This window comes from Pristiophorus japonicus, chromosome 1 (assembly GCF_044704955.1).
Source record: "Pristiophorus japonicus isolate sPriJap1 chromosome 1, sPriJap1.hap1, whole genome shotgun sequence".
Taxonomy (NCBI): Eukaryota; Metazoa; Chordata; class Chondrichthyes; family Pristiophoridae; genus Pristiophorus; species Pristiophorus japonicus.
In genome coordinates this window covers 351,185,138-351,207,752 of record NC_091977.1, presented here as the reverse complement: position 1 = coordinate 351,207,752, position 22,615 = coordinate 351,185,138, and the positions used below count along the sequence as shown (strand labels likewise).

The 22,615-nt window shown below is 46.9% G+C and overlaps 1 protein-coding gene across 4 annotated transcripts in view; it reads right to left on the bottom strand.

Annotated features, from left to right (window-relative positions):
• LOC139273519 (collagen alpha-1(XV) chain-like) overlaps nt 1-22,615 on the bottom strand; it is a 539,503-nt gene that overhangs the window by 148,797 nt on the left and 368,091 nt on the right. For all 4 annotated transcript variants that reach the window (XM_070890449.1, XM_070890476.1, XM_070890459.1 and 1 more), the window contains exons 18-19: nt 11,541-11,618; nt 3,500-3,535 (exon numbers count right to left, since the gene is read on the bottom strand). In XM_070890449.1, coding sequence (XP_070746550.1) covers nt 3,500-3,535; nt 11,541-11,618 — 114 coding nt within the window. The remainder of the gene's footprint in view (nt 1-3,499; nt 3,536-11,540; nt 11,619-22,615) is intronic.

The window sequence follows — 22,615 nt, the reverse complement described above, 5'->3', positions numbered from 1 at the left end:
TGTTGCAGTTGCACTCATCCAGGCAAATGGATAGTATTCCATCACACTCTTGACTATAGCCTTGTAGTTAGTGGAGAGGCTTTGGGGAGTCAGCAGGTAAGACACTCGTCATAAACATTGAAGAGTAGGTTTTGCTATCCCAGGCTGTGTGAGGTAGGATCCCTAACGGAGACAAGGCACTTCTCAGGAGAAGAGAAGGAAATCAATGGGGGCATCAATCTGTCCTACGCTTACACAACTGCCTGGCAGGCAGCTCAAGAGAGGCTGTGGCAGAGGCCTGGACTCTGGTAGCTTTATACCAACATATGAACAATGACGGACAGGAAGAGACTCACTGGTCCATCCAGCCTGTCCCACACAACTGTGATTCCTTGTGCATCACAGTATATACCCTCCCCATCACATCCGAAAGCCATGTAATCTCCCAGGAGAGGTGGAAAAACAGATTAAAAACCCAGGTCAATTAAGGGGGAAAAAAACTGTAAAATTCCTCTCCAACTCCATCCAGAAGATCACTCTGGCCCTGATTAATGTTATATAGTACCCGTGTTTTGTATGAGGTAATCTAATGGATAGTGCCACCTGAATGAGCATACACATGGCAATGGCGGCTGCTAGGGATCTTGTGTAGTTGTTTGGTGATACCAAGAGTTACCGATAGTTTGGCAGAAAAATTCTGTGTGTGTTCTCTTGCGTGCATATGGTGGGGAAGGCATGCCTCACTATTGGAATTTTACAACATTCTCCACTGTGACCCCCCCGGTTTTAGGTGGAATCGTGGAAGAGAATTTCCAGCCTCCTTTTCTATAGCTCTTCTCACATGCATTAACTGACTTCAAAGCACGGTAGAAGGAAAAATTAGTGACGGTTGAACAGGAGGGTCAAAGTTAGGGTTGCGGGGGGGAAAGAAGAAAGGAGGCTGAAGGCATACTTAAAGAGGATGGTCTTGAGATGGTTTCTGAAAGCAGGGGGAAGTTGTCTAGGTGGAGGTGACTTGGGTAGGAATGCAGAGGCTGAATAAATAGCTAAGAATGATGGAGAGGAGGCTAAGCAGAAGCCTGGTATTAACAGAACAGAGAGAGCGTGCAGGTTCCTGAGATTCGAGGAGATCATTTAGATGAGATGGCTTGAGGCCATTGAAACAAGAATTTTGCAGTCAGTTCACTGGTGCACAGGGAACCAGAGCTTGGAGATGATAGTAGTGAAAGGGAATGTGGACATGAGAATGTGTGCAGTGGGGTTTTGAATGACTTATGGAGAGTTGAAGTCAACTGGAGTAGCATTGGAGAAATGGAGCCTTGAGATGATGAAGCATGAATCAGGGTTTCAGGAGTGACGATGGGAGAGAGATAGACGCAGAGGCGAACAGTAATAGTGGTCATTATGTGGGGGAGGAAGTTGAGTTTGGGTTTGGGCTACATTGTGATAGCTTTACTTAAAGCTAACCTGCACCTCTTAAAGGCAGTTTTGCACCTCTAAAAGGTGTGCTGCCTTCTGTTGATGAATTAAAAAAAAAATGCTTCTGCACTAACCCAAGGCCAGGGAAAGGGCATCCAGAGTCTCGGGTGCAGCATTCGAGGCCTTTGTGCGGGGGGTAAACTCTGGAAGAGAGGTCCTCTAACCACAGGGGGCCAAGAGGCTCTCCAGAAAGAAGGATGTGGGACCAGATCACTGAGGCATTCACGATCAGCAGTGACGACCCTACAACCTGGCTCCAGTGCCCAAAGAAGTTTCATGGCCTCAGACGAGTGGTCAAGGTCAGTGAATGCATCTTCAAAAGCCGTCTCCTACCAACTGCACCAACTAGCCTCACACACTGCTCAATGCATGACAATAGCCCATCACTCACCTACCAACAATCTGTATCAAGCACGAGGCACACCTCCCATTCCTAGCTCTGCCTCACCTGCTTGAAGAAAACGGTGCTGCCCATTTTTGGCAGGGGTGTGGCTGAGCCCTTGGCCAGCGGAGGAGCTGAAAGGATACAAGATGCTAGTATCCTCATATGTTATCCTCCTTCTCATATCCTAATTCCTCTGCATCCCACAATATCTTCTGATTTACAAGCTGCACATGGCGTAAGCATGCACTTCCTGCATCCCCCCCCACTCTGTCACAACAACTCCACCCTTGTGCCTTCCTAATTTCAGACATCCAAGAAATTCAGCCTGCCCAGCTAGTGGATGACGAAGAAGAGGGAGAGGAGAGTAAAGAAGAAGACACTCCCCCAGCCACCAGTTCCTCGAGGTTGTCCTGCAAGACCATCTGTAGTGTCCTCCACTGAAGGTCAGCAGCCTTCCACCAGCTATGCTGCAGCCACTAGGCTAGCACTGCATAAGAGCACTGGGATAGGCAAAGGCACACACAATGCTATCACTAAGGGATTGCACAAAGGGGATTAGTTGATTTTTTGATATAATGCATATGCATATACAGACTTGGATTGGAAAGTTTCATTTCTGGTGACTTTTATTTCAGCACTGTGGCCAAAAGGATGTTGTGATGGTCAGTAACAGAGGGAAGGTAAGGTGTGGGACAAATGTTGAAAGGGGAATTGAGGTTGTGCTCACTGGTAGATGCATGCAAATGATTCCATCCTGGATATCTCGGCCACAAAGATGCTGTTTGATTTGCTTCCTTCCATCCGTTTCCTTCTCTTCCGCTTCCTCCTTTTCCTCCTCCTTCTGCGAGCAGATTATCCACTTTGCTGCCTCTGCTCCATCTCTATGTCAAGGGGGATGGCAACTAGAGCAAGTGTTGTTCTCAGAGGCCTTCATTTAAGAGCCAAAGCCATGCAAATATCCAGCAGCACTCCCTGCACTCCCTTCACACTTTAACAACATTTGAAATGTCTTACACCAAGCTACTACTCAAATAAAATGTGAAGAAAATAGTATAAAAGCAAAAATCTAAACTTAGCTCAAAGTTGAGTGTGTCCCTTTAAGAAGCGTGATGGGGGGGGTCTGCCGTACAGCTGAACGCATGTACTCCTGTGCGTGCTTTGGAGAGGGCATTGGAAGGAGCGGTGACATCAAAAATAGCAGATTTTGTGCCAATTTAGCATTGCACGCTGATTGATGTCATGATCTGACTAATTACCATATTTGTAGCGAACGCTGACAATGGCAGCACTGCCAACCTGCCCAAAATGCCAGAAGTGGGTGGAAGCGAGACGCTGCCATTTTTTTTACCCAAACTGGCCTTATCAGCTGCCGATAAAAGGCCAAATGTCTTGGCCTTACTCTCAGTATTCTCTCTGGCCACATCAGATAGGAACGTAGTTGAAGTTCTTGTGCTGGTGAATCAGTGTTCTTGGCTGAGTATATCAGTAATTGTTAAAAGCCAAGAATTAAGTTTGTACAAATGAAGTCAACTTTCTCTTCAACTCCCCTCTGCAGAATGCCCGTGGAATGGGATCTGACCATCTCTATCTGCTCGGAAGGCTGCAATGGGAGGGGAAATGGGGTTAAATAAAATCTCTCAATTGAGTTAAACTTACTTTTTCACCTGGAGAACCAGGTTCGCCTTTTTCACCCTACAAATAAAGAAAGAGCCGGTCAACTGTTAGAACATAAGAGTTAGGAACAGGAGTAGGCCAACTAGCCCCTCGAGCCTGCTCCGTCATTCAACAAGATCATGGCTGATCCGGCCGTGGACTCAGCTCCACTTACCCACCCGCTCCCCATAACCCTTAATTCCCTTATTGGTTAAAAATCTATCTATCTGTGATTTGAATACATTCAATGTGCTAGCCTCAACTGCTTCCTTGGGCAGAGAATTCCACAGATTCACAACCCTCTGGGAGAAGAAATTCCTTCTCAACTCGGTTTTAAATTGGCTCCTCCGTTTTTTGAGGCTGTGCCCCCTAGTTCTAGTCTCCCCGACCAGTGGAAACAACCCCTGCCTCCATCTTGTCGATCCCTTTCATTATTTTAAATGTTTCTGTAAGATCACCCCTCATCCTTCTGAACTCCAACAAGTAAAGACCCAGTCTACTCAATCTATCATCATAAGGTAACCCCTTCATCTCCGGAATCAGCCGAGTGAATCGTCTCTGTACCCCCTCCAAAGCTAGTATATCCTTCCTTAAGTAAGGTGACCAAAACTGCACGCAGTACTCCAGGTGCGGCCTCACCAATACTCTATACAGTTGCAGCAGGACCTCCCTGCTTTTGTACTCCATCCCTCTCGCAATGAAGGCCAACATTCCATTCGCCTTTCCTGATTACCTGCTGCACCTGCAAACGAACTTTTTGGGATTCATGCACATGGTGTGTCACCCAGGTCAGGTGGCACGGTTTAATGTTTTTTTGTTTTGCAGATAAACTCCAAAAAGAGTTTCATGCACAAGAACCCCCAGGTCCCTCTGCACTGCAGCATGTTGTAATTTCTCCCCATTCAAATAATATTCCCTTTTACTGTTTTTTTTTCCAAGGTGGATGACCTCACACTTTCCGACATTGTATTCCATCTGCCAAACCTTAGCCCATTCGCTTAACCTATCTAAATCTCTTTGCAGCCTCTCTGTGTCCTCTACACAACCCGCTTTCCCATTAATCTTTGTGTCATCTGCAAATTTTGTTACACTACACTCTGTCCCCTCTTCCAGGTCATCTATGTATATTGTAAACAGTTGTGGTCCCAGCACCAATCCCTGTGGCACACCAATAACCATCGATTTCCAACCCGATAAGGACCCATTTATCCCGACTCTCTGCTTTCTGTTAGCCAGCCAATTCTCTATCCATGCTAATACATTTCCTCTGACTCCGCGTAACTTTATCTTCTGCAGTAACTTTTGTGTGGCACCTTATCGAATGCCTTTTGGAAATCTAAATACACCACATCCATCGGTACACCTCTATCCACCATGCTCGTTATATCCTCAAAGAATTCCAGTAAATTAGTTAAACATGATTTCCCCTTCATGAATCCGTGTCGCGTCTGCTTGATTGCACTATTCCTATCTAGATGTCCCGCTATTTCTTCCTTAATGATAGCTTCAAGCATTTTCCCCACTACAGATGTTAAACTAACCGACCTATAGTTACCTGCCTTTTGTCTGCCCCTTTTTTAAAACAGAGGCGTTACATTAGCTGCTTTCCAATCCGCTGGTACCTCCCCAGAGTCCAGACAATTTTTGTAGATTATAACGAATGCATCTGCTATAACTTCCACCATCTCTTTTAATACCCTGGGATGCATTTCATCAGGACCAGGGGACTTGTCTACCTTGAGTCTCATTAGCCTGTCCAGCACTACCCCCCTAGTGATAGTGATTATCTCAAGGTCCTCCCTTCCCACATTCCTGTGACCAACAATTTTTGGCATGGTTTTTGAGTCTTCCACTGTGAAGACCGAAGCAAAATAATTGTTTAAGGTCTCAGCCATTTTCACATTTCCCATTATTAAATCCCCCTTCTCATCTTCTAAGGGACCAACATTTACTTTAGTCACTCTTTTCCGTTTTATATATCTGTAAAAGCTTTTATTATCTGTTTTTATGTTTTGCGCAAGTTTACTTTCGTAATCTATCTTTCCTTTCTTTATTGCTTTCTTAGTCATTCTTTGTTGTCGTTTAAAATGTTCCCAATCTTCTAGTTTCCCACTAACCTTGGCCACCTTATACGCATTGGTTTTTAATTTGATACTCTCCTTTATTTCCTTGGTTATCCACGGCTGGTTATCCCTTCTCTTACCGCCCTTCTTTTTCACTGGAATATATTTTTGTTGAGCACTATGAAAGAGCTCCTTAAAAGTCCTCCACTGTTCCTCAATTGTGCCACCGTTTAGTCTGTGTTTCCAGTCTACTTTAGCCAACTCTGCCTTCATCCCACTGTAGTCCCCTTTGTTTAGGCATAGTATGCTCATTTGAGACACTACTTCCTCACCCTCAATCTGTTTTATTACAAATTCAACCATACTGTGATCACTCATTCCGAAAGGATCTTTTACTAGGAGATTGTTTATTATTCCTGTCTCATTACACAGGACCAGATCTAAGATAGCTTGCTCCCTCGTAGGTTCTGTGACATACTGTTCTAAGAAACAATCCCGTATGCATTCTATGAATTCCTCCTCAAGGCTACCCCGTGCAATTTGATTTGACCAATCGATATGTAGGTTAAAATCCCCCATGATTACTGCCGTACCTTTTTCACATGCTTCCATTATTCCCTTGATTACTGCCCGCCCCACCATAAAGTTATGTGGAACAAAAAGTTGAAATCTGATGCCACATGGAAGCTCCATAACCTGCAAAACACCTTTCTGAGGCACAACAACAGTGTCAGTATTTGTTGGCAAGCACAATCCCAGCCAATGATTTGCTCAAGGGCCTTGCATAGAACTGTGCAGAATGGGTCTGTGCTTGTAATCCCCACAGAGTGCTTTTAGGTCAATTGCTCTTCTCTGGGTAGTTGACTAGTGGAGGCCAGCCTCTTCCCCAGAAATTCTGCTTTGATTGGGCCTCTTCCCATGCTGCATGGGTATGGCAGCCTGGTGATTATGGTACTGGACTAGCAACCGAGAGATCATGAGTTCAAATTCCACCGCAGCAAGTTGTGAAATTGAATGTAATAAATATGGTAACTTGTGGGGTGGCACCAGAATAATGACCATGAAAGCTGCCGGATGGTGGTAAAAACCCAACTCGGAAAGGAAATCTTCTACTCCTATCTAGTGACTGCATATTGTGTCATATGCCTAGAAATTGCAGTACATCGAAAACCTACTGGTACCAATGCCGGCCAAGGCTAACGGCTGCCCGCAGAGAGAGCATAGGCAGCACCAGTATTTTGCTCCTGTCTGCTAGTTAACATCAACGATGCGGAGAATTTGTGGTGTAGCATGCTCTTTCTGGCACGAAGCTCAGCAGGAGCCGAAGGTAGTGTCTGAATCCTGCTTGCAGTTAAGGAGAACGAGGAAGAAACGGGTGAACCTGTAGCCCATGTAAGGAACAGTTGCCGTATTTGCCATCTGCTCACCAATCAATGGGCCCAAGTTTCGAGCCGTGCCTAGAACGGCGCAGCCCGGACCTGGACGCCCGTTTTTCGCGCCACAAAGTGCGCCTAAAAAAAACTTACAGATTCTCCGGCTCCCTGCAGGTCTTCTGCAGCTGGGCGCAGCGCAGCACGAGCTGTAGGGGGCGGAGCTAGGTCCCTGCGCTGAAAACAGTGCCGGGACCTCTGCACATGCGCTACAGTGGGCGCGCATGCGCAGTAGCTCCAGGCGCCCAAAACTGTGTGGGAGGGGCCCGAAGCACGCAGCCCCTAGCCCTGGCCGAATGGCCTCACTGGGGCTGCGTGCATAAGGCTGCCTCCCACGCCCAGCTCCTGCTTCCTCCTGACCCGACTCGACTCCCGCTTCCCCTCCTGCCCCCGGACCAGACCCGACACCGACACCGACCCGACTCCCGCTTCCCCCCCATCCCCGCTCCCGGACCGGACCCGCCCCCCCATCTGGACCCGACCCCGCTCCCCCCCCCACCCACCCGACCTGACCTTCCTCTCCCTCCCTCCCTCCTCCCCACGACCCGAACCGAATCCCTCCGCCTCCCCAACCCGCGCTCCCAACCCCGGACCCCGGACCCGACCCGACCCGACACCACCTACCTGTAAATCTGGTGATGGGGATGGGCCCTGCCCGAAGTCTTGGGCCGGGCCCAGCCGGTTCAGCCTCCCTCCCCCTTCTCCTTAGCCCCCCCACTTCTCTTTAGCCCCTACTTCTCCTTACCCCCCCTTCTCCCTCCCCCTCTTCTCTCCCCCCTTTCCCCTTCTCCTCTCCCTCCCATTTCCCCTTCTCTTCTCCCACCTTTCCCCTTCACCTCCTCTCCGCCTTCCCCTTCTCCTCCTCCCCCTTCTCCTTCTCCTCCCCCCCTTTGCCCCCATCCCTCCCCTTCCCTCCCTCCTCTCCCCATCCCTCCCCTTCCCTCCCTCCCTCCCCTCCCCCCTCTCCCCATCCCTCCCCCTTCCCTCCCTCCCCTGCCCCCCCTCTACCCCCCTCCTCCCCCTCCTCTCGCTGTCAGAAACACAGACACTGACAGACAGAGAGTGAGAGACACACACAAGCAGACAGACAGAGAGATAGAGACACTGACAGAGATACACTGGGCAGGGGGGTGGGGGGGGGGCATCCCAGCACGCTGTTGGAGGGCTCCCGGTGCTGCAGTCAGTCAGTAGAAAATGTTTTATTTATTGATTTTTAAAAATTATTTATTAATTTTTTTTGATTGATTTATTGGTTGGTTTATTGATGTTTTTAGCATTTATTATTGATGATGGCTCTTTATTTGTAAAACTGAAGTGTTTAATGTTTGTAAACTTCCCTTTAAACCCCCCCCCCCCCCCATTCCCTACGCCTGATTTGTAACCTACACCTGATTTTCTAAAGTGTAGACAAGGTTTTTTCGAGCATACAAAAATCTTCACTTACTCCATTCTAAGTTAGTTTGGAGTAAGTTTTCACTGCCGAAACTTTGAAAACAGGTGTAAGTGGCCGGACACGCCCCCTTTTGAAAAAAAAATTCTGTTCCAAAGTGAAACTGTTCTAACTGACTAGAACTGGAGCAAACTAAATGACGAGAATTTGAATTTCTAAGATACTCCGTTCTACACCAGTTGCTCCAAAAAATCTGGAGCAACTGAGGCCGAAACTTGGGCCCAATGTTACAGCGTTGTATTCAGCTTTTATGGAGAAAGCTCCATCTCGTTTAAAGTACATCAAAGTGACACTGCAAAGCTCTGGAACTTATTTATGGAAGTCATCTTTTAAATCAGCTCAGGCTCCGGCTCTCAAAAGTTTTACAGATGGAAAAAGGGTTTGAAAGACTATTTATGCATTTGTGGAGAGTCTGTCGACTGAGCCAGGGAAGTCTGTGGTTTGATCGTACTTCGGGTTTTATGGGATCAGAGGAGAAGGGTGGTGTGGGGTTGGGGATTGAGGAGGGGGGTGGGGGGCGGGGGAAGTTGTGAGTGTACAACAGGGAAAATTAATTATTGGAAGTCTATACCTCTCATTGTGTTGAAGAAGGCATGCAGCATTCAGTGTTGTTGAAAGGGACACTGTTCATTTTTTTTTTTACATTAAGCCAAGATGACCCATTTAATGCTTTCAACGACTCTCCCCTATCACTTTACCCACGCATCTCATTCTAAAGGAATAGAGACTAAGCATGGCTATTTATTTTAAATGCTGTTTTAAATTTTCATGACACAGGAAGAAAAAGATATAGCACAGGAACAATCAAACCCAGCGCTTTGTAGTTTCTGAAACTGTTACACTGTAGTCACAATTTCATCGATATGTTGAGGTCACTTTAGTCACTGGCTTAGGAGGGTCTGACACCCGAGGGCTTTTTACTGTTCCATGGTGAGGAGAAAGTACTCATAGCGGATAACTTAAAGAATTTGAATTCACATTTCAGATCTCAGAGATCAAAACACTGAATATCCAGAGGTGATTCCTAATCCAAACCTCAACCTTACTCTTACAGTCACTCAAAGTAATCACTTGCAATATTCTGCATCTTTCCATTTGTTACACATTCAGTATTACAATCTCAGGCAGGACAGTTTCAAATAACCCCCCAAAAATTAAACTTTACCTACAAATCTCATGAGTTAGCTCTCAAGGTTTAGGGGCTGAAATTGCCCCTTCCGATAAGGCCTCTGCCTGCCTGAAAGCCGCGGCCATCGGGCCATCCGTGAGGAGCCGCCATTTTGGAAATTGCCCTTCCTCAGTTTTGGAGCGGTGTCTGAGACCACTCCACCCATTTTCCCACCATAGCATACACGCGCCAACCCTTTACTGACCGGCAGGGACCCCTTCCCGAAATTGCCCCTCGGGAAATTGTCCCTTTCCCGTTATTGCCCCGCGGCTGATCGGTGCCGCCGACAGCTTTTGCTATCAGTACACTCTCTGTTACATGGCGGCGCGGCTGCCCTTAAAGTGGAGGACGCCATGTTTTTTTTTGTCGGCCGACTGTCAGGTCGGTCCAACAATTATGGCCGTGGGTTTGGCCGGGCTGCCAACAGGCAGAGGTGCATCCCCTCTTGGGTGCTAGGCCACTGGCCCAGCCGAAACGCTCTCTGGTGGCCCAGTGTTTGCCACTAAAGTGGCTGCAGGGTTCACAGCGACCCTCCCTTTTAATTGAAGGGGAGAGATGTTGTGATGCGCCAGCGCGATTATGTCATCAGTGCGGCGCTAATGACTGACAGCCTCGGCTACTCCGCCCCACCCCCACTTCTACCCCACTAGTGGTGGCCACTCTGCCCCGCCCCCTTTTCCGCACCAATGATGAGGCCGCTTCCACCCTGCTCCAAAAAAATCCCCGAAGTGCTGAATTTCGACGGTTAGGCTGCCTCAATTCATGGGGCAGCCAGAACACACCAAAACCAGTAGGTGTGTCTCATTTTGAGCGGTGGGGAATTTTGACACCTTTGGCTTTCAATTAATATAAACACTGGTACATGGAGATAATAATAATGGCTGCCTTACAATTGTCACTTGAAGCATCCTCCTGGCTGTGTACGCTGGTGATGCGCTTTTAGCGGTTGCAGGCACGGGCGTGCTTTGGCGATGACGGCAAGCGAGGCGGAGATATCCAAAATGGATGAGCGGGCATCAACCCGGCGTTGCAGACCGATTGACGCCACACTCCAACTAATTACAATACTTTCGGCAAGCGCAGGCAAAGGCAGCGTGATAACCTGCCAAAAAAGGCGGCCGCTACAGAACCGCCAACAGCGGGTGGAAGTGTGGCAGCTGCCATTTTATTCCTGAAGTGGGCTTTAATGAACAGCCTACGAATTTCTCGGCCATTGACTTTTAAAGAACAATAAATCCTACCGACGTTGCTCATGCCCCAAGCACCAAAAAAAAGCCTTCCTCCTGATAACATCCGCATGACTTCATTTCCTGGACAATCTGAACAATATGGCAGCTTTCATTGTTATTTTTTCTGGTCCCAGTCGACAGATTACCAGATTTATTATATTCAGTTTCACCGCTTGCTATGGTGGGATTTGAACTCATGACCTCAGATGGCATCCAACGTTACCTACACCAGAATTGTGCATGTGCTGTTCAGACACTATTTTGGACATAATTCACCACCCATAGTGGCCCAAACAACAGATGCTACGCAACCAAATTTTTAGGCCATTAACTCCCTCTGCTTCTGGGTCTGAACTGAATTAGAATAATTGGCCCGATCGAATTATTAACTTATAAATAATAGTTCTCTATAAATGGCCACTGTAGACAACTACAAGGTTTACTCCGCACTTCAGAGGAAGTTACGGCAGCACAGTCACAGAAAGCTTGAGAAAATTCAAGGCCATATATTTTTTTCATTGAATTAAGTGTAGGTTACCAGGAAAGTGACCCTTCAACTCCACCTGCATCTGAGTTTGTAGTCCTGGTTCTGCTACTAAACTTGTAAACCATCAATTTTCAAGAGATGTGAAGTCCAGAAAACATAGGAATAATGGGAGGGGGTTTTCTAGATTATAAATCATCTACATATTTAAAATTCTTACTGATAACCCCTGTGGTCCTTGGGGTCCAGGTTTTCCAGGTATGCCTGGTAGTCCAAATGCACCAGAGCCTTCCATATCCTGTTGGAATAGAGCGAAAAAAACAAATTAAAATTAAAAAGAAATAAGCAAACAGTATGGGGTAGAAATTGCCTCCCAGCATGTACCCCGTTTTAATAGTTTTTACTACAGCTGTGGTTGAGGTCGCCTCGAGCGAAATTCCGCTCTTTGCTGGTTTTTTTTACTTGGATCCGGAGTCGCTCTTAATGGGGGCGGTGACTACACAAGAGGGGCGGAAGTTGGGGGCGGTGCGGAGTGACCATCGCGATGATGTCATAACGCATGGCGTCACCATGGCAAGAGGGGGCTGCCAGGCTGCCTGTTGGTGGCCCGGCTGAACTCGGGGGCATAACTGTCAGGCCGACATGGCAGTCGGCCGATTAAAAAAACCATGGCGGCAGTGGTAGCGGCAGCTCGCCCTCCCCTTTAAGGGGAGCCGCACTGCCATTGCACAAGGCCACAGCCTCACTGGACCAACTGGAAAACACAGATTTTGGCACTGCCGGGTGGGCCGAAGATTTTCAGAGGGGAATGTCGCTGTCGGAGGGTGTAGATCGACGGTGCGCACGGTGATGACGCACTTAGCACGGATCGGCAGCAGCGGAGCGGTATGGGGTGGGGGGGGAAATCGGGACACTGCCGGGAAACTTCAGAAGGGCAATTGGGTTATCAGCGGCCATACCACAAAAAGTTAGCGGCCACTCCACTCCATAGCGTGGCCGGCGATTTGTGGTGGTAACAGGTCTTAAGGAGAGGGCAATTTCAGCCCCTATAACTTTAAAATACTCAACACAATTTGTTCTGTGTATCTGAGAGACGAAGAACAAATCTATTCCAACTTTGTACAGACAGAGTAGGCCAGGTGTATTGTGGAGTTTCTTTTTAATGGATCCCATCATTTTGGAAACATAGGAACAGGAGGAAGCTATTCAGTCCCTCAAGCGTATTCCACCGTACAATTAGAACATGGCTGATCTGTACCTCAGCTACAATTACCTGTCTTTTCTCTATATTCCTTATCTAACAAATATCAATTGCTCTCAATCTAGAAAATTTCAATTGACACAGGATCGTAGCCTATTGGGGGGAGAGCATTCCAGATTTCCACAGCCCTCTTTGTGAATACACTCACCAGTATAAACTAGGCCCACTATAAGACCAATAACCATGGCATGACCCCAGGTAAAGGGGCTCCCTATGATGGAAACTTCCATTTCCCTGGCTCAGTTGGGACCTGACATAGGACTAGTGGTCGGTGCGCTGAGTGAGATGAGAGTGTACAAGCCTCCCGATGAGTAGAAGTGGGCCCAACCAGGATTGATGGTCAGTACCTAACAGTGGATGGGGCCTTCATTTAACATCTCATCTGAAATACAGCAGTGCCACTAGTTCAGTACTCCAGTGGCAGCCTGGATGAAGTGCTCAAGTATCTAGAGTAAACCTTGAAACCTTAACCTTCTGACTCAGAAATAAGAGTGCTACCACTGAGCTAAGGGTGACTTTCTACTGATTGAGCCTTGCTACCTTTCTGAAAAATTCAATCTAGCTCTGCATTTTCTTCTCTGTATTTTCTCAGTAATTTTCTGTACACATATTCAAGTGAGAATTCACCAAGAAAACTAAAGAAACGATAAATCTGCCGATGTGTTTTAATAGGGAATGGTAGGGGGTGGGGGGGGGAGGGGACTGTGTATAGACAGGAATACCAAACAATGGAGCAAATATAGAAATAAGGGTTTCAACAATATCATTGCTCATCGACTATTGCGGGACTCATGTGACTGTCTGTCACGCATTATTATTCATCTTGCGTGACGGTAACTCATGGGAATTTTTGTATCCTGCGCTAGTTGAGTGCTGTATTTAATTCCAGGCTGAACCCTCTTCTTGTTTCCATGTTGTGAAACTGGTTCCTGTTTTGCTCTGAAGAAATGGGCAGCAAGTTTTATTACTGTAATGGGATTACATTGGGGATGTGATCCTTCCAGTTGATATCTAAGTCTTTTTTCAGCAGTCCTGTGTAGGTGCTATCTAGTTTCTTTTCCAGTTTCATAGTAATAGTCCAAGTGTCACTTCCAGGTATCCATTGTGCTGCTAATAGTGAACTTATCTTTCCTGCCCAGCTCTTTGCACTTTAGATTTAATTCACTTGATTGCAGTATCAGCTATTCTAGAATTAATATCCTTTGCTGTTGTTCTAATCCACAATCCTCAGCATTTAAAGCCGCTGACCTCTTCTAACACTTAGTTTTTCATAATTCTCAACTCTCTTGTTTCTTCACATGTTTGGCATTCATAGGGCTCAATTTACCCCAGTGATTTGCGCCGTTTTTTTAGAGCAGGCCGCTTTTTTTTGGAGCAGGCCGCTTTTTTTGACCGAAGTTGGAAAACCAGTTTCCCTGAGTAATTCAGTTAGTTACGATTTTTTTAGGTACGTTTTTTTTTCAGCCAAAGGAGGCGTAACCTGCCACCCGCGCCAATTCTACCCATTAAGGGAGGTTTGGCCAGCTGAGAGTTACTCCAATTCTTCTTAGGCCAGCGCATGTGGCCTCTGCAGAAAAACCTTCTGGAGAGTTAAGGAAATCGGTGCAGGTAAGTGCAGCAGATGCCCGGATAGAGCAGCAGGAAAGGTATGAGAGAGGGGGAGAGAGAGGGGGAAGCCTTTCGGGCATAGTTAGATGTGGGGACCAGGAGGGAGGAGGCCATTTGGCCTGGGCCAGGGCGGGGGAGCAGACTGGGAGGCCACTCGGCCAGGGCTAGGGGCGGGGGAGCGGACCGGGAGGCACTAGTGAAAGGGCTGGGAGCGGGGGAGCGGGACCGGCAAGGCACCCGGGGCTAGGGGCAGTGGAGCAGACTGGCAGGTCACTCGGTTGGGGGAGGGAGGGAGCGGACTGGCAGGTCACTTGGCCAGGGTTAGGGGTGGGGGAGCAGACCGGGAGGCCCTTCGGCTTGGGATAGGGGCGGGGCGACTTTAATAATTGGTGGTAAGTTGCTGCAATGTATTTTAATGTGTTGCGAGCTGGCTTTATGTTTCACTTTGCAGCCTCAGCCTGCATTGTGTCCCTGGTTATCGTGGCAACCCGATCTTTTTGGCGCAGATCAAGGCTCCACCCCCAAAAGTAAAGGACAGGTTAGGCTGCACCAAAATGAAGAAATCAAACGGGGAAACTTAGAACATTTTTTTTTTGGCATACTTGGGCCCCCAAAAAACGGGTGTAGCTCTTCAAGTATGCCAAAAAAAAGCTTTGGGGTAAATTGAGCCCATACATTTGGAACATTGAGAAAACCAAATGTATGTAATAAGAATACCAAAAAATGCAAGTTGATACAACAGATAAAAGTTACTCTACTTTGTAATTCATTTGTGTTCCTTTTCCTTTCTCGTTGCTTATCACTATTTGTTCCAATCTGCGTAATTTCTCCATATAACATTCCTAATTAAATTAATAGACTTTTATATACATAGGCAGTTAATGCGACAAAAAAAATTACCCTTGTAATGAAATTGGAGCCAGATAATAACTAGGCACTTGCACAATCCGAACAATAAATTATCTTTGAGTATTTGTAAAAAGCTTTTGCTAATAATATACAGTAGCACACACATCATCAACGCAGCTCAACAATGGCCCACCTCAACAATGACCCACCTCAACAATGGCTCACCTCAAAGGGGATTTGAGAGGGGGGTTTCTGTTAAGTATCGAATAACTCCACGAGGCTAAGTACGGTGAGCTAGTTCAGGCATGACCTTACTCCAGTTTATTTATTCTCAAAGTGAGGATTCAACATAGCTGCCAACATTATATACACGGCTTGCATGTATCTGTCAGTGACCATTCGGACTCCGACAGTCGCGCCCTCTGGTGGCAGGTAAAACCCAGTTAACATACATAACATCATTCCCCCCAAAGTCCTTGGTACAGGTTGTATTTACAAGTTGAGACGATCCGGAAATTCCACTTCCTGGTTGATCTTCTCAGTTCGAACCCAAGCTTGGGTGAGTTAGTTGAACCATTGCTGCATTGCGGAGCAATCGGTCTAACAGCACTGTCGGGGATGGTAGGTTCGTCTTCGTGAATGACACAAGGGTCAACTGATGGTTGGATGTGTGTTGGTTGGTCGATGATGATGTCATCTTCAATTTGTTCTGGGTTGTCTGTGAATCGCAGTTTGGTTTGCTCGATATGCCGCTTGCACTTTTGGCCATTTAACAGTTTGACTACAAACACCCTGTTCCCCTCCTTGGCTAAAACTGTGCCAGCAACCCACTTTGGACCATAACCATAATTCAGGACAAACACAGGGTCTTGAACAGCAATGTCACGTGATACAGCCATGCGATCGTGGTACCATTGATGCCGTTGCCTTCTGGTTTCGACATGATCATTGAGATCCAGGTGTACAAGGGAGAGCCTGGTTTTGAGGCCTCTCCTCATTAACAGCTCGGCAGGAGGGACCCCGGTGAGCGAGTGGGGTCTCGTCCGGTAACTGAGCAGAATGCGGGACAAGCAGGTCTGTAGGGAGCCGTGAGTCACGCGGTTTAGGCTCTGCTTAATGGTTTGGACAGCCCGCTCCGCTTGACCGTTAGACACGGATTTGAAAGGGGCAGACCTGACATGCTTGATGCCATTACGGGCCATAAACTCATGGAACTCTGAACTGGTGAAACACGGTCCGTTGTCGCAACAACGACGTCGGGCAGGCCATGGGTGGCGAACATGGCCCGGAGGCTTTCAATAGTGGCTGTGGACATGCGGGATGACATGATTATGCATTCAATCCATTTGGAGTAAGCGTCCACTACCACTAAAAACATTTTGCCGAGAAAGCGGCTGGCAAAGTTTATGTGGATCCTTGACCACTGGTTCAATGGCCATGACCAGAGACTCAGCGGAGCCTCCACAGGTGCGTTACTCAGTTGCATGCAAGTGTTGCACTGATGCACGCATGACTCCAAGTCAGAGTCAATGCCAGGCCACCAAACGTGAGATCTGGCAATGGCTTTCATCATGACAATGCCTGGGTGGATAATGTGTAAATCTCGCACAAAAGTTTCCCTGCCTTTTTTTGGGATAACAACATGATTACCCCATAACAGACAATCAGACTGAATAGACAATTCATCTTTGCAGTGGCTATAAGGCTTAATTTCATCCTGCATTTCCCTGGGAATGGCAGACCAATTTCCATTTAGGACACACCTTTTTACGTTTGACAGTACAGGATCCTGGCTGGTCCAGGTCCTAATTTGGTGAGCCGTGACGGGTGACCCCTCGCTCTCGAAGGCATCCATGAACAGCAGCAAGTCTGCAGGCTGCAGCATTTCCACCCCGGTTGTGGGCAATGGTAGCCGGCTAAGTGCATCAGCACAGTTTTCAGTGCATGGTCTGTGGCGGATAACATAATCATAAGCGGATAATGTCAGTGCCCATCTTTGGATGCAGGACGAGGCATTGGTGTTTATACCTTTGCTCTCAGAAAACAATGAAATGAGCGGCTTGTAGTCTGTTTCAAACTCAAACCGAAGCTCAGACAGGGTGCATTTTCCTAACTGCATATACACATGCTAAAGCCTCTTTCCCTACCATACTATAGGCTCTTTTAGCCTTAGACAGACTTCTGGACGTGTATGCAACTGGTTGGAGTTTGCCTGACACATTGGCTTGCTGGAGCACACAACCGTCCCCATATGATGAGGCGTCGCAGGTCAGCACTAACCGCTTACATGGGACATAGTGTATCAGTAATTTATTGGAACATAGCAGGTTCCTGCCTTTTCAAAGGCTCTGTTTTGAGATTTGCCCCAAACCCAGTCATTACCCTTTCTCAGCAACATGTGCAAGGGCTCTAGCAATGTACTCAAACTCGGTAGAAAGTTACCGAAATAGTTGGTAAGACCCAGGAATGAACGCAGCTCCGTCACAATCTGGGGTCTGGGTGCATTCTTGATGGCCTCTGTCTTCGAGTCCGTAGGCCTGATGCTGTCTGCTGCAATTTTTCTCCCCAGGAATTTGACTTCTGGTGCCTTGAAAATGCACTTGGAGCATTTTAGCCTGAGTCCCACTCTGTCCAGACGACGTAAAACCTCTTCCAGGTTGTGCAGGTGTTCGGTGGCGTCGCGACCAATGATCAGGATGTCATCTTAGAACACAACGGTTTTTGGGACGGACTTCAGCAAACTCTCCATGTTTCTCTGAAATATGGCTGCCACCGAGCGAATTCCGAAAGGGCACCTGTGGTATATAAACAGTCCTTTGTACGTGTTGATGCACATCAGTTTTTTCAAAGATTTGACAAGCTCCTGTGTCATGTAAGCGGAGGTCAGATTCAATTTGATGAACGACTTCCCCCCACTAGCGTTGCAAACAGATCGTCAGCTTTGGGTAATGGGTACTGATCCTGTAACGAGACTCGGTTGATCGTTACCTTGTAGTCGTCGCAGATCCTGACCGTGCCATCACTTTTCAACACCGGGACAATTGGACTGGCCCATTCGCTGAACTCGACTGGTGATACGATTCCTTCCCGTTGAAGTCTATCCAGTTCGATCTTGGCCTACTCCCTCATCATGTACGGAACTGCCTAAGCCTTGTGATGGACGGGTCCAGCATCCGGGCCTAGGTGGATCTGCACCTTGGCTCCCATGAAGTTGCCGATGCCTGGTTCGAACAACGAGGGAAACTTGCTCAGCATTTGAGCACACGAAGCGTCATCCACTGATAAGGCTTTAATATCATTCCAGTTCCATTTCATTTTCTCAAGCCAACTCCTGCCGCACAGCATTGGGCCATTGCCTGGAATGATCCACAATGATAAATCATGCACAGCTCCATAGTACGATACCTTTACTGCTGCGCTGCCAATGACTGGTATGAGCTCTTTGGTGTAGGTACACAGCTTCGCATTGATTGGGCCCAGTTTAGGTCTTTTTGCCTTCGTGTTCCACAGCTTTTCAAAAGCCCTCTAGCTCATTATTGACTGACTCACACATGTGTCCAATTCCATGGATACTGGAACCCCATTTAATTTAACTTCCAGCATTATCGGAGGACTTTTGGTAAAAGAATGTACGCCATACACTTCTTCATCCTGTACCTTGGGTTCAGTTGCCTGTGCCGCTTGATCCACGCTGGATCAATCATCCTCAGCCACGTGGTGTGTTGCAGCACGCTTGCTCAGTTGCGGACACATTAGCTGAAGGTGCCCCATTGCTTTTGCACACGTATTGCTTGAATCGGCATTGATGGGCCCAATGATAGCCCCCGCAATGCCAACAAGGCGAGATTTGATTCACCCCCGATGGCGGACTTTGAGCAGTTACAGGTCGTACGAACGCGGACGAGTAGGCCCTGCCATGTACAGCTCTGTCTGCCGACGATATTATACTTGCCAGTGAGTTTTGATGCTGGGAAGATATCTGTTTCGAGTTTTCGTCTGTGGACATGCATGCCTGGGCGATCGTGATGGCCCTGCTCAGGTCTAGAAATTCAGCGGCCAGCAGCTTTCAAAGGATGACCTCGTGGCCAATGCCAAGCACAAAAAAGTCCTGCAGCATTTCCTGCAATGCAGCTCCGAAGTTGCATGGCCCAGCGAGATGTCTCAGGTCGCCGGTAAATTCCGCCACGTCCTGGCCCTCGGAACGATTGTGCGTATAGAAACGATACCTCGCCATGATGATGCTTTCCTTCAGCTTAAAGAGGCTCCGAACCAGCGTACACAATTCATCGTAAATCTTATCCATTGGTCGAGTCGGTGAGAGTAGATTCTTGATCAGACCATAAATGTTTGACCCACAAACGATGAAGAGAACCCCCTGCGCTTAATTGTGTTATCGGTTCTTCCAATCCGTTGGCTACGAAGTACTGGTCGAGGCGATCAGTGAAATCCTTCCAATCTTCCCCTTCCACAAATCTCTCCAAAATTCCAACAGACATGGTTGCGTGAAAGTTCGTTTTTTCAACTCGTCGCCAATTGTTAAGTATCGAATAACTCCACGAGGCTAAGTATGGTGAGCTAGTTCAGGCATGACCTTGCTCCAGTTTAATTATTCTCAAAGTGAGGATTCAACATGGCTGTCAACCTTATATACACGCCTTACACGTGTCTGCCAGTGACCATTAGGACTCCCGACAGTCGCGCCCTCTGGGGGCAGGTAAAACCCAGTTAACATACATAACAGCTTCTTTACGCAGAGAGTTGCGGGGATCTGGAACTCACTGCCTGGAAGAGTGATGGATGCAGAAACCCTCACCACTTTTAAGAGATGGTTGGATGGGTACTTAAAGTGCCATAACCTGCAGGGTTACGGACCTAGAGCTGGTAGTTGGGATTAGACTGGATAACCTCTTGTTGGCCGGCGTAGATATGATGGTAAGTACTGCAGGGAATCGAATACAGCCAGAGTGATCTCCTGGACTAGTTTCGATCGCCTGGATGGGTCGGAAAATAATTTTCCCAGATTTTTTTCCCTAGGTTTTTAATCTGGTTTTTGCCTTTCACAGGAGATCACATGGCTCCAGTTGGGGTGAAGTGTAGAATGTTTCAGTGTAAGCGGTGTCGCAGTTGTGTGGGGCGGACTGGTTGGCTGGGTGCTTTTTACCTCTCCGCCATTGTTCATAGGTTTATATGTAACCTTCAGGGCTGCTGACCGAGGGCCGTGCCGGCTCTTTGTTGGCCGGCGCTGACATGATGGGCCGAAATGGCCTCCCTGTGCACTGTAAATTTCTATGTTTCTATGTTTCAACAATGGCCCACCTCAACAATCAGATTTTAGAAGATCACTAATGTTATTCCACATAGAAGTTGAATCTCAACAGTCTGCACACATCACTTCCACTCAAGTGTTACTTCTGCTTAGTCTGTAGCTATGGAGAGGATTCTAAATAATGCAATCCTAGATCTGACGACATTGAGATGTATGCTGCCCGTGAATCTAGCTTTTCTGGAAGTTTTTGATTGATCACTTAAAATACATAAAGGAAAGTTTCCTTTGGAGAAAAATCAATTAATAGTGTCTAGCTTTTTCCAATTTGAGATGTTTAGAAAGCTTTACTTAGAAAATGTCACAATAGTGGAAAAAGGATGGCCATGTTTAAGGATGTTTGGGTATTCTTTTGCTGTCTTTTTGTCACGATGATTTACGTTCTTGAAACCTATATTTTATGGGGAGTGAAACTGATTTCATCTTAAGTGGCTTCTCTTCAAATACAAATATAAAAAGAAAACCATATCGAGGTGCAGGAGTGGGTGACAAAATGTGATGCCCATCGTAAACTTGTTGCTTATTGAGCCATCTAAGGCTTATCCAAACACCACAATCACAATAAGGTGAACTAGTAGAATAAGTCCACTGTGGAAAAGTAAATGAGGCAGAGTGTAAATTGGGCTGCCGATTCGCTATCACGTTTTCCGTTACCTCCCAAGACAAATTTCACCCTTCGTGTCCTTAAAATATAAAACACGGCAAATTCCTTGGAGCTGCTCCCACTCCTTTGGAAAAACAGTGGAGACCCATTCAGATGCATAAACAGGGTTCCTGCCACACTTCTGGCGGGATTTCGGCAACGAAGCAGGAGCAGTTCTGAGGAAATTCGCAGCAGAATGCTAAATCTTGCTAATGCAATGTGTGAGCATCTGAGCAAACAGCCTGTGAATGTCAAAAAGGTCGACTCCTGTCAAGCTATATGACATCGCAATGTCTTCTGGTGTTTCGATAGCATAGGTATCAAGGTGCCTTTTAATATCTATCAATTAACTCTGACACACACACACGGAGTCACTGCATTGCAATCAGAAAATTCAGGAATGGGAAACGCTGTCTAATTTTCTCTTCCTAATCCCTGAGTATCCAAAACTACTGTGAATACAGCATAGGCAGGAAATCAAACTTAGAATCCTTTGTATGTATGGCTCTCTGCTACACTGCATACCACTGAGGCAGCACCACCATTTTTTTTTTAATATGTTTGGTTATATATTGATTTGTGTAGCCCCCTGGTGTCCTGACTCTAGCACACAATGGAAGACATTGCTTTTTGCTTCTGAGGAACTCCAAGCTTCAAGCAGGCTAAGCTTCACAGAGATTGGAGTAGGCCTTATCTGCAGATAAAACCAAGGGGGCCGATTTTCCTCTCCTCTTCCACTGGTATATTGGTGTACCGTGGGTGGGCAGAGGAGGAAATATGGGGGAAGGGAGCCGTTCTGCTGGCTCATTACCCAATACCACTTCCTGCCAGATATGACATCAATACACCTGCCCAAATATGTGCAGGTCTTTTATATTGGGCCGAAAATTGCAGTCAGAGGCTTCCTTCGTATGAATGCCTCTGACCCGAAAAAAATCTATGAAACTACCTGTTGGTCCCGGAGGAACGTAGGATTCTGGTCTGAGGCCTTCATTTGCTGCGCAGCACACGGAAAAATGTCTTGCACATATGAACACATCTGCTGGAATCACATGGCCTGGACCACCAATCATTATCTAATATTCTCATTGATAAAAATGGGAACTCCGTTTGTATGGGCTCCCATTGCTGTCATTGAGAATAACCCCCTAAAACACTGAAACACAGCACAATAAATAAAAAATAACCTCACATATTTAAACTTAATTGAAATTAAATGTAATTAAATGTTGTAGAAAAAAAATATTTGGGGGAAATTTTAAAAAATTTGTTTTAATAGCGTTAAAAATAAACTTGCCTTAGTGGACAGGGTTTTTAATATAAAAATGAATGATTAAATTAAATATTTAAAAAGTGCTATACTGGTAAAAGTAAGCTATAAGCCTGCTTTTACCAAGCGTAAAAGCTGAAGGACATTCGCTGGACATGAGTTGGGCAAATAGCCCAATCTCTGCCACGCGGATGTCCTTCTCCCAGGGATGGGTAGAATCTCTCTCAAAAAATGTTGACAGATCGGAAAAGCCAGTTTTCGGCACATGCGCATCATGTTCCGAGATTCGGCTTCTGCGAGGCCTCGCCGGGAGCTTGCGCACTTCGTACCGCACCCGGTGA